The sequence below is a fragment of the Phascolarctos cinereus genome, unplaced genomic scaffold (assembly GCF_003287225.1).
Source record: "Phascolarctos cinereus isolate Bilbo 61053 unplaced genomic scaffold, phaCin_HiC Scaffold_9;HRSCAF=440, whole genome shotgun sequence".
NCBI classification, from domain to species: Eukaryota; Metazoa; Chordata; class Mammalia; order Diprotodontia; family Phascolarctidae; genus Phascolarctos; species Phascolarctos cinereus.
In genome coordinates, this window is record NW_027556402.1 from 160,670,691 (window position 1) to 160,688,481 (window position 17,791).

General features: G+C 35.8%; 1 protein-coding gene across 1 annotated transcript in view; it reads left to right on the forward strand.

Moving 5' to 3' along the window:
* The window catches only part of ARAP2 (ArfGAP with RhoGAP domain, ankyrin repeat and PH domain 2), a 239,216-nt gene that overhangs the window by 98,075 nt on the left and 123,350 nt on the right, over window positions 1-17,791 (forward strand). Inside the window, 1 exon segment of the mRNA XM_078148406.1 lies at window positions 17,575-17,690. Coding sequence (XP_078004532.1) covers window positions 17,575-17,690 — 116 coding nt within the window.

Genomic DNA, 17,791 nt, shown 5'->3' on the forward strand with positions numbered 1-17,791 from the left:
GATATTGATTGTCCTAGAGGTTTAGGAGTATTTATTTGGTCTTTTTTGTAAACTGCTCATAGCACAATACCTTGCAAGCAATAGGCACTTAATAAATATTAATTGAGTTAATGAAGTTGAATTTAGCATCTTTGAGGAAGCATAAGGATGACAGATTAGAGAAATTAGATAACAGTGCTGTTTCTCCTCGCCTTTCTCTTCTTCCCCTCCCCTTCTCCATAGATAGAAGTATATTGTAAAACTTTTTTTCTGGTTAGGAAGATTACAAATCCTGCCCCAGTGGTCCATTTAAAAATAATTGTCAGATCCGGGCCTTTCTTTTACCTGAGGAAGTCTTAGTTTTATTTCAAAGGCACATTTCCTCAGTTGGTATGAAGGGATGTTATTTGAAAAACAATTCAGCTATCTGTTATCTGTTAAAACCTTCCCATAAATTTTCTCTTAATGAGCTAGTTTCTCACAACTTGCCAATTTAATATCAGTTCTTTATAACCTTAATTTTCTAGGGCTTTTGGCCTCCTCATGAAGTGGAAATCTTAAGCAGTTTTGCTACCTGAGCACTGCAATCAGTGTTGTTAATATTCTTTTCTTCTGTTGGACTGCGTCTGCATTTTCTTCCAGATGCAGGAATTGACAGTGATATTCATGCTGCTTGTGGCTGCACCCCTTGACAGTTTTCAGAGTATATTGATGTACTTGAGGCCCTTGGGGCTTCACAGCAGCCCAGGATGGTAGACAGGATGGTCATTAGCACTCCATCTTACAGATGAGAAAACTAAGTCCTTGAGAGACGTAAGTGGTTTTGATTGTTCTCTTGCACAGGTGTCTGATGGTGTGGTGTATGACAATTGCTGTTTTTATTTATCTCATTGAACATTCTCTCCCTTTGTGTAGTGATAGAACTTATTCAAAATGGATATAACACTTTAATTGAGGAAGGAATCAAAATAATTATAGAATGATTATAGCAAAGGGGGTACCATGCTGGGTTTTCTCAAAAATTATCTAGGTCACTGCTTGGTATTAACCATAAGAAAAATAACCTTATTTTTTCAGCCTTTTTTTTTTAACAAAACACTGCAGTGCTATTAATGTCAGTTAAATTAAATCCTCCTCTTTTAATATTTAACATGTAACGTCAGTTTAAGCCATTTTAATTGCAATTTTTTATGAATGCCATGCTATGATTCCATGTTGTCTTGCCTCAAAATGATAGAATCTATGTCTTTTTCGAACTTAAAAGCCAAAGGGAATTTTAAATGGCTTCTTTTTCTAATATCCCATAATATCTAATATTCTAAATTTTATCTAATATTAATTACTCAATAAACTTTTAAAGTGCTGACTCTGCAAGTCATTGTGTTATTACTTCACAGATTAAAAAAAATCAGTTGCCTAATTATCTACTTTAGAAAAATTTTGAGATGTCAGTCAGCAAATATTTATTGAATATTGTGCCAGTACTATAAACTTGCACTGATATATTTTAATAACGTCTAGCCAGCATGTTCAGACAGGAGTGCCTAATCAGATATACTTTGTATATGGGTTTACTTATTTGTAAATTGTCTTCTGAAATGTTTGGTTCTTGACAATCAGGACTGTTGTTTTTGACTTTGGCTCCCTGGGATCTAGGTTATAGTAGAAGCTTTAAAATGCGTTTTGATTGATTTAATTCATCATCTGAAAAATGCATATTTCTCCTCTGCCCAGGCAACATGATCCTTCTTTGTTTCCGTAAACTTCCCCCCCCCTTACTTTGTGTGCCTTCCCCCCACCCCCCAACCCCCAGCCTCCTGCTCCAACATTTTCCTGTACAATTATTAGAATCAGAAATAATCCCTGAGGGAATATATAAGGTTTCTCTTTAGGAAACAAAAACACAGTGGTCATCAAATATCTTTTTTTTTTTGCTTATATGAATAGAGGAATAAGAATCCTTGTGTAGCCCATGATGTGGTGTCCTTTTCCTACTCCCGCTCACTCTGGCAGGTGTTTCCACAGTGGTATAGTTTGGTATAAAACATCTCCCCCAAAGTCTATGACTTTCTTACCAATAAATACAGAGTCCAGGGGAAAGTGAACTCAGGCTTAGAGAGCACATGCAGCAGAGGGGTAACACTAAGCTCCTGGAAGTTCTGTTTTCTTTTGCTGCTGTCTTTAAGATATTTCCTCTAGTTGGATTGCTTTTCTTCTGGATTCCTTATAGAGCCTTGAATTGATCTTTACTGATTTTATCATCTGTCAGTAATCCTGAGGCTTCTAGGTGACGCAGTAGATATGAGCACTGGGCCTAGAGTCAGGAAGACATGGGTTCAAATGTGGCCCCTGACACTTACTAGCTGTGTGACTCTGGGCAAGTCACTTAATCCTGTTTGCCTCAGTTTCCTCATCTGTAAAATGGGCTGGAGAAGGAAATGGTAAACCACTCCAGGATCTTTGTCAAGAAAACCCCAAATGGGGTCACGAAGAGTCAGATGCGATGAAGTAACTGGGACGAAAAAACAAACAAACAATAAAATCTGCAACCCCACTGCAGAAACTTTTCTGATCCCTGTTGTCCTGGAGATGTTGCTAGGATGCCAGTGAGAAAAATTCACATCCTTTGGTTTTCAAAAATTCACAAGCTTGTCCTGCAGTTCAGGGGGAGAAGAAATATGTTTTCCTTCCCCTGAAATGGACTTAGCTGGAGGCTTCTACCACTAAGCCCCTAGATGCTGGAAGCTGGAGTGCTGAACAAGTTACCTCTACCAATTTGAACACAATTCCTGGGCGATGCCACTGTAGTTAATCCAGTGGCTTTCAAAACCATCTGAACTCCATCAATAAAAGATGAGAATGAGATGAAAATAATGGTACCTAAAATAATAAGATAGAAAATGGTGATAGACAGTATTCACTGGACCATTGCACAGTTGGTTAAAATAAATGCTTTTTTTCTACTTGAATAAAATATTAGGATGTATGCTTATCTTCTGGGGAGTCACTGAAAGCTTTCTTGAGACAATTCCAGTAGGAAATAGAACATTGGGAATGACATATACTTCATCTTGTTATCATAAAATTTTGATTACTTAATGTTAGTTTTTTTTTTTTAAGATGTTTGATTCCACATATCTTGGAGATTGAGTATTTGACATGGAAACACATATTTAGAAAGTATACTTAAGTTTTTTTTTGAATCACTGTTAGGTTCAGGCAGTTGTGGGCAATAATTTGGTCTGTGATAAAAGTCTAGTTACACTTTATTTGTTGAGTTCTCTAGGACATTTTGAATTCTTTATTTGTAGTATATGTAAATATGTATATATGTATATAGTGGGAAGAATGTGAAGATTCTGAAGTTGGTTGTCTTGTGTTCCATCCTACCTATGTGATGTTGGGAAAGTCATTTAACTTCTCTCTGCCTTAGTTCCCGGAGCTAGAAAATCGGGACATTGGGCTAGATGGTTCTGTGCTCCTTAGGGATCTTTTATCTTTTTATCCAAGATATTTTGAGGTCTGTTTTTGTAGTCATCCATCAGTCCATGGAAGATAATGTGCTTTTGAGATATATATATATATATATTTCTAGCGGTTAAGACATGTCTTGCAAGTTATTCAGTAGGTGTTAAATTTTTGCAGCCTCTAGTAATGGTTACAAAGCCTGTGGTTTATAGTTTTCTTGAATAATTTGTATTGAACATTATGTCTTGGCTCTGTGATTTATAATGGTGATTACTTAGTTCCCACTTCCTAACATAAACCCATGATTCTAAAAACAAGTCCACATGCCTAAGCTATGTTTTGGCAGCATCATTATTGACATATCGTTAGCTGATTTCACGCAGACATTTGACCTTTTGAGAGCTTTTTGATTCTGCTCTTGATTTTAGCCATTTCATAGGCTTCCATCTCCGTGACCTTGGGCACAGATTGATGATGACTCATTTTATTTTACCTAGTATCAGACCCACCATACCAGTTCCCAGACATTTATAGCCATGCTAACATCTAAACCCTTATTCTTCCCTCCTTCCCCAATTAAAATGTGAGCTCCTCAAGGGCAAGGGCTATCTTGTTTGTTTATGTTTGTATACCCAGTGCTTACCACCATGCCTGGAATGCACTAGGTCCTTAATAAATATTATTTTTATTCATTCATTCCATCTGGAGGTGAAGCCACTTTCTGTTATATTTGTCAAATCCAGTGGTATGTACCTATTGAAAGGAAAGAAGGAAACAAACATTATGTCCTTCTTTGGGTTAAGCACTGGGGCTATAAACACAAACAGAAAGTCAGCTCTATTAGAAGACAACTCACAAACAGGAGCTAAAAATCAAAGTGGAGGAGGAGATAAAGGCATGAATTCATAGTTTGGAACTGTGGAAGTCAGGAGTAGATACAGGAGGGTAATGCAGACTGGCTATCCCAGGGTCCCTCCAGAAATGTAGGGCCTAGGAGGAACTCAGAAATGAGAGAAGGGGGGCAGCTCTGTAGGGGATTATTTCAGGGGAAGGAGACTGCAGGGTTAGTTGGATATTCTAAAGTAAGGAAACTTTAGGCTCTGAGGAAAGCTCTAGGACAAGAAAGCAGTACAGGTATGATTTTGAAGTCTGAAAGTTAGGAAACCCCAGTGTGAACTCCGGTTGTTTGGTGAAGTGATATGTGATTGTAAAAAATGGTTTTTAGATTTTTGACTTATTTGTCATATGCTCTGAGAATTTCAGTTTATCATTGTTCTCTTTTTTTTCCCCCATGGGGAAGTGTTAACATTTCTTTTGCTGTTTTTGGATGATAGGTTAAATGTTTCATTAATATTATATGGATTTCTGAGGATATTTTCCTAACATGTTGTGGTATATGTTATATAGTTATGAAATCACATATTAGGACTGGTATTGATTAGTGTTAATTACCTTAAACCTGATGTTACTATTTGACTTTGATTTCAGAATGCCAATAAGTCTCTTAACATATTCAGTTATAGCTTTCTCCTGAATATCCTGGATAACAGATCCACTGTATGTCTTGCCAAAAGGAAACAAAGGTATTTTTAAGTATCAATACCATCATTCATTGGGTCAAGGTGACCTCTAGAGTCAAGCTCATAGTCATCAGTCTTTGTCTTTCATTAAAAATGTTTCACTTATCAAGACATGACATTTTGGTATCATAAGAGAAAGATTCCATGAAATGAAAGAGCTGTTTGATGTTCTGCCTCCTCCCTCACCAGTGGAGTCATTTAACTTGATATCATCTGATTATGTCAAATGATTATGACGTTTTGGTTCAATGCCCTTTTTAACCTGGAAACCATACTTAGTTCTATGTGTGAGAGACATTAATGGATTTATGTGGTAAATCTGAACCATAATAAGCTCAAACTATTTCTGAGAAAGGCTTCATATCAGTCATGCTATGTTGATGCCATGTTTTAAAAGGAGAACAATTTTTCCTGTGGGTGTTAAGATATTCTGGCTTTTTTGCAACTTTTTGATAATAAATACATTCTCTCTCTCTCTCTCTCTCTCTCTCTCTCTCTCTCTCTCTCTCTCTCTCTCTCTCTCTCTCTCTCTCTCTCTTTTGGTGAGGCAATTTGGGTTAAGTGACTTGCCCACAGTCACACAGCTAGTGAGTATTATGTGTCTGAGGCCAGATTTGAACTCAGGTCCTCCTGAATCCAGGGCTGGTACTCTATCTACTGTACCACCTAGCTGCCCCTTATTGGATGAAATTTTAAAGGATATCTGAAATCTCTTTATACTATGGGACTTTGTTATCTCTCAGTCAATGAAAAATAATGTGTTTTTGATACATAATTCTACTTTCTATGGTTTTTTTTTTTAACTAGGCAATGTTGCATAGCATAGTGAATAGATAGCCAACTCTACAATTAGAAAGACCTGAGATAAAGTCCCATTTGTCAACTCACTGGACCTCTCATTCCATGCCTTAAGGAGCTTTCTGAGATTATAAAACTGCCAAATAGTTACTGATTTTCATTTCTTTGCTCAAGTTCCTTATGCCAATGAAATCCCCCCCACCCCATATTTTTCCTTTTGTCACATAGGAGGATTTTAATGAAAATGTTTAACAAAGTACATATAACATGGTATCATTCCTGCAATTGACCTGTCAACGTTAAAATTACTAGGTTAAAAAGCTTGAGTTTTGTTTTCTGATTTTTTTTAACATATCAATTGGTGGGCTTTCTTTCATTTTCTGATAAATATATTATTGAACAGTTGTCAGACCTCCCTCCCCCCTTTCTTGATGATCTTATGTGGCCTCTAATAATCGTTAAATAGAAGGGATATACATACATAATACATATGCTGAATATATGTATAATACATATTCATTCTATACATAAATGGATATGTTAACTCATTTCTTAAATTAGAGAAAATCCTTTCTGTTTTGAAGTTCTACTTTTTAAAAACATTTTCACTCATGTTCACATGTGTGGATAAAACAGTGGTATAGCTTAAATCCAGGTACAGGGTTGGGGATGCTTTGTGGCAGAGAAGGAAGCAGCATATTGGAGGTGGTGCCCCAGGTTCTCATGGTCTGGCCAATCCTTAAATCTGGTGTTTCCTGGGACAGCTGGTGCCCATGGCACATCTGTTTATAGCAAATGTTTGAGCAATGGGTTCTAACATCCCTGGCACTGAAATCTGGCATTTGGTATTTTCAGGAATAGATTGAAAATTTCAACAAATATGGGATGGTTTTTTTTTTATCTCTATGTTTATGAATGTGAAATGTTCGTTTTTATTTCTTACCATAAAATCTTTTACATTATCATGATAAATCTAAATTAATCTTAATAAAATTTTATTGCTATAACCATATATTATGATTTTGAGGACATTTTGAGTATAAAAACATTTTATGTAGTAAATGAAAGTTTAAAAATCATGTGTTATAAGGTGTCACACACCTATGGTATTTATTGAGATCGCTTTTTCACCTTAGTATTTGAAACAGTACCATCAGCTTTATACACTTAGAAATAACATGAAGAAATGTTTCCCTAGATGCTATCATGAAGATCTTATGTAAAGAGCTTTGCCATTATGAATAGACTAGATACATTAGTTAAAGGTTGTGTATGAAAATAAATTCTGTATATGAAACCCTGCTTAGTCCTTCGAATCTTTTTAAAATTAACAAGACATTCCCTTTTTTGGCTCACAATAATGCTGAACCCAGAGTAGCAATGTTTTAAGGAATATCTTAGTACATGCTAAGAATTAGTCTTTAGGCATTTATATATAGAACCTCAAACACAAAAACTTCCCCACAAAAATTCTCCTAGACAGTGTTATTTCTTGCCCATATGTGTATACATACATACATACATACATACATATGTGTGTGTCTGCCTATATTGTCTATTTTCATGGAGGAAAATAGTACTGTGATGATTTCATAGATTATCATTGTTACAAGGGACATTAGCATTTATCTAGTCCAAGCTCCTCATTTTTTTTAGATGAGAAAACTGAGTTCCATAGACTTTTAAAGTAAGATAGTTTTACAGTATTACAGAATCCAAATCTCCACCTACTATTTGATATGTTCCTCTTGTCATCTTTTTGTTTCTTAAAAAAAAATCATACTTAATAACATTAGTGAAATGCATACCAGGTGTTCACTGAGAGACTAAGAATGTATGAAGATCTTCAATGAAAATATCTTATGTTTGAAAAAGGTCCAATTCATATTTAGACAAGAGTTTGCTGAAAACAACAAAATTCATTGATTGATTTCAAATGAAGCTGTTGCTATAAAATGCATCCATAATTATTTTTTTAAAAAATCTTAATTTCTGTTTAAAATATTCTTTTAATTTTATTCTATTTTAGTAGGTAAAAGTAAATTCCATTTGAAACATTACAGATAACACCTTGTCATTTTAATAACTGTAATAAGAAAAATACTTAAATGGTCAAATGCAGTTATTTTTATTTTTATTGAGGAAAGTTACAGTTAAATGATAGTCTTGTCTTGAAATTTTATATTTTTGTATGTTGTATATTACATATCTATATCTAAATATACATCCATGAGAACAGCTATTTCAAGGCTTTGTGTTTTTCAACCTAGTATATTTCATGTCAATTCTTAGAACTTTTAAGCTTCTGTGAATAAAACTTATATAAAAAGAGCACGCCTTATAAAGTGGAAAAATGCACGTAATTTTGATAAAGCTTATAAAATGCCTTCTGAAATCCCTTTTGCCCATTTATTTGCAAGCAGGTATGTAGTCACAGACATTTCTTAAAATCCAGCCAGCTCTTTGATTCTTTGAACCTAACTGATGTGGAAACAAGTATTGGCTTAATAGCTTTATTTTTGTTCCCAGACAGTAGAACATTTTATTTGGGAGATTTCATAGTTTCACCAGTATACATTTAATATAAGGCATTTCTAATCTAAAGTATTTCCCAGGATTAAATTATTCAAATACTTTCCTAAATTAATTTTGGCCTTAACCATCAATATGAAATTACACAGTCAAGTTTCTTGGTATAACTAATTTTGTTTCATAATTTGAATGTGACTAATGATTCCTTTATACACATTATGAAAAATTAGCACAAATGTTCTTGGTATGGTGATAAAGAGCTAGGAAATGAAGCTAATTGATATGAAAATGAAAAGGTATTGATTGAGAGATCACATATACATGTTTGGTTTTTTTTTTTGCAAAATGCAAATAGATCACAGCACCTAAGAACTTTAAAAGACCTCACCTCACAGGACATTTAATCTAACCCATATTTGAATGGAAATCTCTTTTATAACAACATTGGCAAACAGTCCTCCAGTCTCTGCTTGAACACTTCTGGGACAGAGGAAATCTAGTACAATGTATTCTCAGTACTGTTAGTTCTCTTATTTCACTCTAATTGTAATTGTTAGGAATCTTTCCCTCATGTCTATCTGATAGCTTCCCATCTTTCCTAGTTCTGTCCTGGGGCTAGTCAGAATACGTTTAATCTCTTTCCTTATCACTGGCCTTCAGCTACTTAGATAGGTAGGAATGTGTAAATGTGGAAAGAAAACTGTCAGTATTCTGATTTTTTTTGAAGAAGCTGATTTTTGTTTGTAGGTTGTAACAAGTATATATAAAGATGAACTTTGAGGCTTTTAAGTCAGCCATTTTGAAATTTTGTCTCATGTTTAAGAGGTCCTTGGGAAGAATCATTTGTCCTTTGACGCTGTCCATCTCCAACTTTATTACAGTTGAATGCACAAAATCATTTACAATCTGAGAGGAACTATTTTTTTTCATAAAAGACTTTAATATGAATAATCATAGGGGTCTTAGTGTCTTTGGCTTTTAACTAGTTACTTAATTGATTAGAGTATAATGCTATTTCCCAAATCATGACTGTTTGTTTCACAGGGTACATCTTGAAAATTCATGCTTTGGTCATAAGGAAACCTGATGAGAGCAGAGAAGACCAGTGTCAATACAGCAGGGGAAGGGAGTGAACAATTCAAAGAGTGATCAGTAGTGATTAGTAGTTGTTGTTCAGTCATTTCTATCTCTTTATTACTGCAAGAACCATAGCACTCCAGGCCCTTTTATCGTCCACTATCTCCCAAAGTCTGTTCAAGATCCTGTTCATTGTTTCCATTACGCTTATCTATCCATCATTCTCTGCTGCCCCTTTTCCTTTTGTTTTCAGTCTTTCTCAACATCAGGGTCTTTTCCAGTGAGTTCTGTCTTTTAATTTTGTGGCCAAAATATTTAAGCTTCAGGTTCAGTATTTGTCCTTCCAAGGAATAGTCTGTATTCTTTAAATATTGACTGATTTGATCTCCATGCTGTCCAGCAGACACTCAAAAGCCTTCTCCAGCACCACAATTTGAAAGCATCTATTCTGTGGTGCTCAGCTCTCTTTATAATCCAGCTCTCACAGCCATATGTTGCTACTGGAAGGAAAAAAAAAAACCCAAAAAACCAAAACAATGTAGCGTTGACAATACAGACCTTTGTTGGCAAGGTGTTGTCTCTGCTTTTTAGTATGCTGTACAGATTTGCCATAGTTTTCCTTCCCAAGGAGCTTTTAATTTCTTTTAATTTCATATCTGCAGTCACCATTTGTAGTGATCTTTGAGGCCAGGAATATGAAATCTGACACTGCTTCCATTTCTTCCCCCTCTGTTTGGCCAAAAGTAATGGGACCAGTTGTCATGATTTAAGGTTTTGTTTTTTTTTTTAATGTTAAGCTTCAGGCAAGGTTTTATACTCTCCTCTTTTACCCTCATTAAGAGGTTTCTTAATTCTTCACTTTCTTTTTTTTTCTTCTTTCTTTAATTTTTTTTTATTATTAACATATGTTTTTAAAACTTTGGGTTACAAATTTTCTCTCTTCCTCCCTCCCTACCCACCCCCATTGATAAGGCAAGCGTCTCCATACATGTTATAGATGTGTAGTCATGCAAAACACTTCCATAGTAGTCCTGTTGTGAAAAACTAAGTATATTTCCCTTCATCCTATCCTACTCCCCATTTATTCTATTCTCTCTTTTGACCCTGTCCCTCTTGAGAAGTGTTTGCTTTTGATTATCCTCTCCCCCAGTCTGCCCTCCCCTCTATCAACCCCCTGCTCTCTTGTCCCCTTCCCCCCTTATTTTCCTGTAGGGTAAGATAGATTTCCATACCCCATTGTGTGTTATTCCCTCCTTAAGCCAAATCCTATGAGAATAAGATTCACTCATTCCCTCTCACCATCCCCCATTTCCCCTCCACTGTAAAAGCCTTTTCTTGTCTGTTTCATGTGAGATAATTTACCCCATTCTACTTTTCCATTTCTCCTCCTCCCAGTATAATCCTCTCTCATCCCTTAATTTTATTTTCCAGATATCATTCCTTCATCTTCAACTCACCCTGTGCCCTCTATCTATGTATACATACATATAATTTTTTTTCCCCTCCCACCACCCTAGTACTGACAGAGGACTCATGAGTTATAAATATCATCTTTCCATGCAGGAATGTAAACAGTTCAGCCTTAATAAGTCTCTTATGATTTCTCTTTCCTGTTTACTTTTTTTATGTTTCACTTGAGTCTTATATTTGAAAGTCAAATTTTATATTCAGCTCTGGTCTTTTCCTCAGGAATGCTTGAAAGTCCCCTATTTCACTGAATGACCACTTTTTCCCCTGAAGGATTATACTCAGTTTTGGTGGGTAGGTGATTCTTGCTTGTAATCCTGTCTCCTTTGCCCTCCGGAATATTATATTTCATGTCCTGTGGTCCCTTAATGTAGAAGCTGCTAAATCTTGTGTTATCTTGATTGTGTTTCCACAATGCTTGAATTGTTTCTTCCTAGCTGCTTGAAATATTTCTCCTTGACCTGGGAAGTCTGGAATTTGGCTACAATATTCCTAGAGTTTTCTTTTGGGGATCTCTTTCAGGAGGTGATCAGTAGATTCTTTCAATTTCTATTTTGCCCTCTGGTTCTAAAAGATCAGGGCAGTTTTCCTGATGATTTCTTGAAAGATGAATGTCTAGGCTCTATTTTTGATCATGGCTTTCAGATAGTCCAATAATTTTTAAGTTCTCTCTCCTGGATCTATTTTCCAGGTCAGTTGTTTGTCCAATGAGATTTTTCACATTCTCTTCTATTTTTTCATTCTTTTGGATTAGTGTTACAGTGCCTTTATTTCTCAAATTGTCACTAGCTTCCAGTTTCTCCATTCTAATTTTTAAGGAAGTATTTTCTTCAATAAGCATTTGGACTTCTTTTTCCATTTGGCCAATTTTTCTTTTTAGGGCATTCTCCTCCTCATTGGCTTTTTGGACCTCTTTTGCCATTTGGGTTAGGCTGTTTTTTAAGGTGTTATTTTCTTCAGTATTTTTTGGGGTCTCCTTTAGCATCACTCTCAGTTTTTTCCTCTACTTCTCTTACTTGCTTCTCAAAATCTTTTTTGAGCTCTTCCATGGCCTGGGACTAATTCATATTTTTCTTGGAAGCTGTGATGTAGGAGCTTTGGCTTTGTTGTCTTTTTCTGGTTGTATTGTTTTGATCTTCTTTGTCACCAAAGTAAGATATTATAGTCTGACTCTTTTTGCGCTGCTTGCTCATGATCCCGGCCAATTATTTGAGTTATAAACTCTTTGTTAAGGTAAGAGTCTGTTTCCAGTGTGGAGAACGTACTGTCCCAAGCCAGGGGTTTTGTGCAGCCGTTTTCAGAAATACGTCTAGAGACCTGTAAATTTTTATTTCTTCCAAGGTGGTATGATCAAGGGTGATGTGTTTTACTCATTTCCTGGCCTGTGCTCTGGTCTATGAGTGACCACAAGCAGTCTTTTCTGACTTGGAACTGTGAGGGTTTCCTCTCCACAGCCAGTACAAGCTCCACTCCACCAGCTCTCCTCCTCACCCCAGGATTGCCACCCAGAACTGTAACCCAGATCCAAGCATGGGCAAAGCAAGAGAATCCTGCACCAGTAGAGAGATCTCTGCAATCTCCCTTTGATCAGCCACCCAACTCCCTCTCAGTCTGTGGGCCAAAGGCAGCTGCAGCCCTGAGGGCCACTCTCTTGGGGAACTGGAACTGAGACCCTGTGCTCCTCTCTCAGCACCGCAGAAACAGACTTTTCCCACTGATCTTCTAGGTTGTCTTTGGCCTTCTTTGGTTGAGAAGTCTGGAAACTGCCACAGCTGCCTGCAATTCAGTCCTCTGAGGCCTACTCCAGGTTCGCTGAGGCCTGTGCACCCATGATGCTTTGCTCTTCTACCAGCCCGGCACGATATGGCTTTCTGATCAATCATCCAGGTTGTCTTGGGTTGGAAATTTGCTTCACTCTCTCTTTTTGTGGGTTCTGCTGCTTTGGAATTTGTTTAGAGGCATATTTTATAGGTAATTTGAAGGGATTTGGGGGAGTGCTCAAGCAAGTCACTGCTTTCACTCCTCCATCTTGGCTTCACCCCTCTTTACTTTCTGCTGTAATATTGGTATTGTCTGCACATCTGAGATTATTGATAATTCTCCTAGCAGCCTAGGCTTTTGATTCATCTAACCTGGCATTTCACGTGATGTTCCTTGCATATAAGTTAAATAAGGTGTCAATATATAAAGCTTTATCATATTCTTTTCCCAAACTTAAACCAGTCAATTGTTCCATGTTCCGTTTTAACTGCTGCTTCTTGACCCACCTACAGGTTTTTCAGGAAACAAATAAGATGATCTGGTATTCCCATCACTTTGAGGACTTGTCATGTTTTGCTCTGATCCACACAGTCAAAGGCTTTAGTGTAGTCAGTGAAACAGAAAGAGATGTTTTTCTGGAACTCCCTTGATTTCTCCATAATCCAGTGAATATTGGCAATTTGGTCTCTAGTTCCTCTACCTCTTTGAAAACCAGCCTGCACTTCTGGCAATTCTTACGTCATATACTGCTGAAGCCTAGCATGCAGAATTTTAAGCGTAACCTTGCTGTTGTGTGAGATGAGTGTGCAGTTGTTCAGTAATTTGAACATTCTTTGGCATTGCCCTTCTTTAGAATTGGGATGTAAACTGTTCCTTTGTAATCCATTGGCTATTGTTGAGTTTTCCAAAGTTTCTGGCATATTGAATGCAGCACTTTAACAGCATCATCTTTTAGGATTTTTTTTTTTTTTTGGATAGGCATTGGGGTTAAGGAACTTGCCCAGGGTCACACAGCTAGTAAGTGTTATGTGTCTGAGGCTGGATTTGAACTCAGGTCCTCCTGAATCCAGGGCCAGTACTCTATCCACTGTGCCACCTGGCTGCCCCTTAAAGTATTTTTATTTGTTTATTTATTTATTTTGGCAAGGCAGTGGGGTTAAGTGACTTGCCTGGGGTCACACATCTAGTGAGGGTTTTGTGTCCGAGGCTGGATTTGAACTCAGGTCCAGTGCTCTATTCAATGCGTCACCTAACTGCCCCTGTCTTTTAGAATTTTAAATAGCTCAGCTAGAAATCTATCTTCTCCACTAGCCTTCTTGTTAGCAATACTTCCTAAGACCACTTAACTTCATTCTCCATGATGTCTGATTTTAGATCAGTAATCACGCCTTCGTGGGTTTTTGGTGATGTTTAGATCTTTCTTCTATCATTCTTCTGTATATTCTTGCTACTTCTTAATCTCTCATACATCTGTTAGGTCCCTGCCATTTTTGTCTTTTATCATGCCCATTTTTGCAATAAATGTTCCCTTGGTATCTCTGATTGTCTTAAAGAGACCTCATATCTTTTCCATTCAATTGTTCCCTTCTATTATTTTGTGTTGCTAATTTAAACAAAAATCCTTCTCTATCCTTGCTAGTCTCTGGAATTTGACATTTAGATGGGTATATCTTTCCCTTTCTTTTTTGCCTTTTGCTTTTCTTCTTAGCTATTTGTAAAGCCTCATCAGACATCCATTTTGCTTTCTTGCTCTTTTTTTTCTTTGGGATTTTTTTGTAGCTGCCCCCTGTACAATATTGTGAATCTGTGTCCATGGTTTTTCAGGCATCCTATCTACCGCATCTAATCCCTTAAATCCATTCATCTCCTGTACTTCATATTCATAAGGGATCTTATTTAGGTCATATCTATTCAGTCTAATCATATTAGTATAGGCTTCTTCAAGTATGAAGGATAAGACTTTTGTTCAGATTTCACTGAGGATAAATTTATTTGTCTTTTAGAGGTCTTCTATTATAAAGCTCACTGCTTAATTCCTCACTGCTTAATCACATAGGAAGATGCTGTAGCATGACCTTATTGTTGGAGATAGAGACAATTTTATATTCAGCAAGAATCACCAAAAATTATTTTCAAATTAGTGGAAGAGCTAATCAAATTTTTAAGGCTATGCTATGTGAGGATTGGTTGAAGGAACTAGAGATAATCAGCATGAAGAAGAAAAGAATGTGAGGGGCTGAGGGACATAATAGCTGTCTTCAAGTTTTTATTTTATTTTTTTTTTGTTTTTTTGTTTTAGGCAGTTGGGATTAAGTGACTTTGCCCAGGGTCCCACAGCTAGTAAATGTCAAGTGTTTGGTCTGAGGTCGGATTTGAACTCAGATCCTCCTGACTTCAGGGGTGGTGCTCTATCCACTGTGCCACCTAGCTGCCCCTTATCTTCAAGTTTTTGAAGGGCTTTTGGGCACATGTTCCACATGGAAAGGTAAAAGTTGCAAAAATGACAATTTGGGCTTGATATAGGGAGGAAAAATTCCTATTAGAGTTATCCAAACATGTGATAAGCTGCTTCTGGGAGTATTGCAGGATATGCAACACTCCTTTGTCCCCCTCAAAGATGGTACAAATGACCTACATTGAGCTGGGTTTTGTCAGATCTCAGGAACTATCTTATATCTGGGTTGTTGAGGCTTAAAAGGGGCATTGGAACCTGTCCTTCTGGAGAGAGCAGACTTCGCTTCACTACATCAGCAGGCTAGGAATGTTGTATATCTATATGGCAGTCTTTAATTGTCCTACAGCTGTGGTGGTCTCCTGCAGGGAGTTAGTTGTTTCCCATTCCCTAGAGCTCTTCAGCTAGATATTTGATGATCACTTGTTGATTGTGGCATAGTTTGTGTGTTTGGGCTTTTTTTTTTTTTTTGGTGTGAGTTGGACTAAATTGATGCCCCCTTCCAACGTTGGAATTCCATGATTTTATGATTCTTCCTCATTTTGAAGCCTAAATTATATATCATTTCCTGTATATTAAAGTGTATTAGTTGTGGAGGGACTTAAATTTGCATTGCTAGAGAGAGAAGGGTTCATGGATGTATTGATGAAGTTGCAGAACCATTGAAATCATAGCTAAAGGCTTAAGGGAAAAAAAAAATTGAAAGCAACTACATGAACCATGATTGAGGAGCAGTCTTTTACTTGAAAAAAAAATTTTTGAGAAGGAAAAGGGTATGTGGATGTTTAAAATTCCATTTCACTGTGTTTTGACTAAAGAACAATATAATTCATGTAACTGTAAGTTTCTGGAGGCAAGCAATTCCTATCTTGAATAACTTATTTTTAAAAGGACGCACAAATGTATAAGTGAAGGATGAACATGAAAAGCGATGTTCCTGTGTTATGAATGTCATTAGGATGGTTTTTGAACCTTTACATTTTCTGCAAGAGAAAATGTCACATTTTCACATTCCTTCACTGAACTACAGTATGAAGATGCCACCATTTAATTAAATGTTCTAAGCTCTCATTTGCTCACATAAATCTTTGTATGATGATACCCAACACCTCATTTTTTCTTAGTAGTGCAGTAATATTTTTAATTGATGGTTTTAAAATGAAAAGCAAATATATCTTTCTCACAGTAATCTTTTATTTGAAACTTGAATGTATATGGATGAATATTATATGTTATTTTAAATATGTGATAGTTAAATAGATTATATTTATATTTATTATAATTCATTAAATTTATATAACTATCAGGAAGATAAAAAGTTTATAGTATGTATATAACCAAATGGTCCATTCAGATATTGAAGTTAATACTTTTTATATTTTACTTAGGGAAAAAAACCCAGACATTTTGTTACTGTAAGTTATGCCAAAAACTTTTTTAAAAGCTATTCAAAGATTTCTGTTAAGTTGTTCTCATTACTAGCATGTCTTCTCCATTCCTTACATATTGGGTATTGTCTTTGTTTAGATTAGCAGGCCCCTTTAGACGCTTTATATATCTCCCTTAGCCTTTTTCTTGTGGGGTCAAATGAAAACTGTGGCCCACACATCAAAACTTCATTCTTTGGATGATTTTAAGACTAGGATTAAAAATTCAACCCTTTCTGTTAGTTAGCAACTGACGAAAATCTTAACAAAATTCAAAACCTGAGGTTATATATAACATATAATAGTGATAATGTTGAATTTTAACAAAAAAGATCAATATTTTAAAATTTTAATATTCAACTTTTCAAATCATTCTCCCCTATAACTTTGTAGCATTTATGCTTCTGAGGTTACTGAAATTTAAAACTGTACTAAGACTTTTTGAACACCCAGTATTTGACAAAATTATAATAGCCAAAATATGATATGTTTTGATGGCAGCCAGCACTAGTAACACAAATATTTTCTAGGAAAGATACTTCCATGAAAAGACACAATTTTGGGAATTTTAAAATGGAAAGAGAAATATATAGCAAGAGAACATGTTATTGTTTACATCTTAAAATGAATATTGCTTCTACCCAGGATGCATGAATAAATGCAGGGTTTTCCTCAAGTGTTTTGGATCAAAGGTAATACTTTTATAAGTTTTAGTAATCATGCCTGCTTTTAAAAACAGAAAATATATTGCCCTTAGGAACTACATGCTGGGCAGCTTATCTTCCATTTGAAGGAAAGCAAATCATAAATCATTAACACCCAAACTGTAAATCTTAGAATATCATATGGTTTTGAGAGTAACAAAAATAACTGCGGGGAAAAAAGGAAATCTTTTGAACTAACCTTTCAAAAATTGGTTTGTATTCAGCAAGTGTGACTACTAAAATGTTGAATTTTGATGTTTTATATAAAGATTCAGCCTTTAAAATATGCGCACTTAAATTTTTTTGAATGTTTGTATTTTTCAAACTAGGATTTTAAGAGTGGACTTGGTATTACTGTAATTCCTATGAATTTAGCAAATGTAAAACACGTGGATCGGACTGTAAAACAATGTTTTGAAATAATCACTCCCTACAGAAGTTTTAGGTAAGATTTGAAATCTTTGCTTTTGGCAAATTTAATTCTATATGTCTTAAATTATTGATCTTGTTTTTAAAATTAACTAGTTGAACAGTGAAATTATTTTT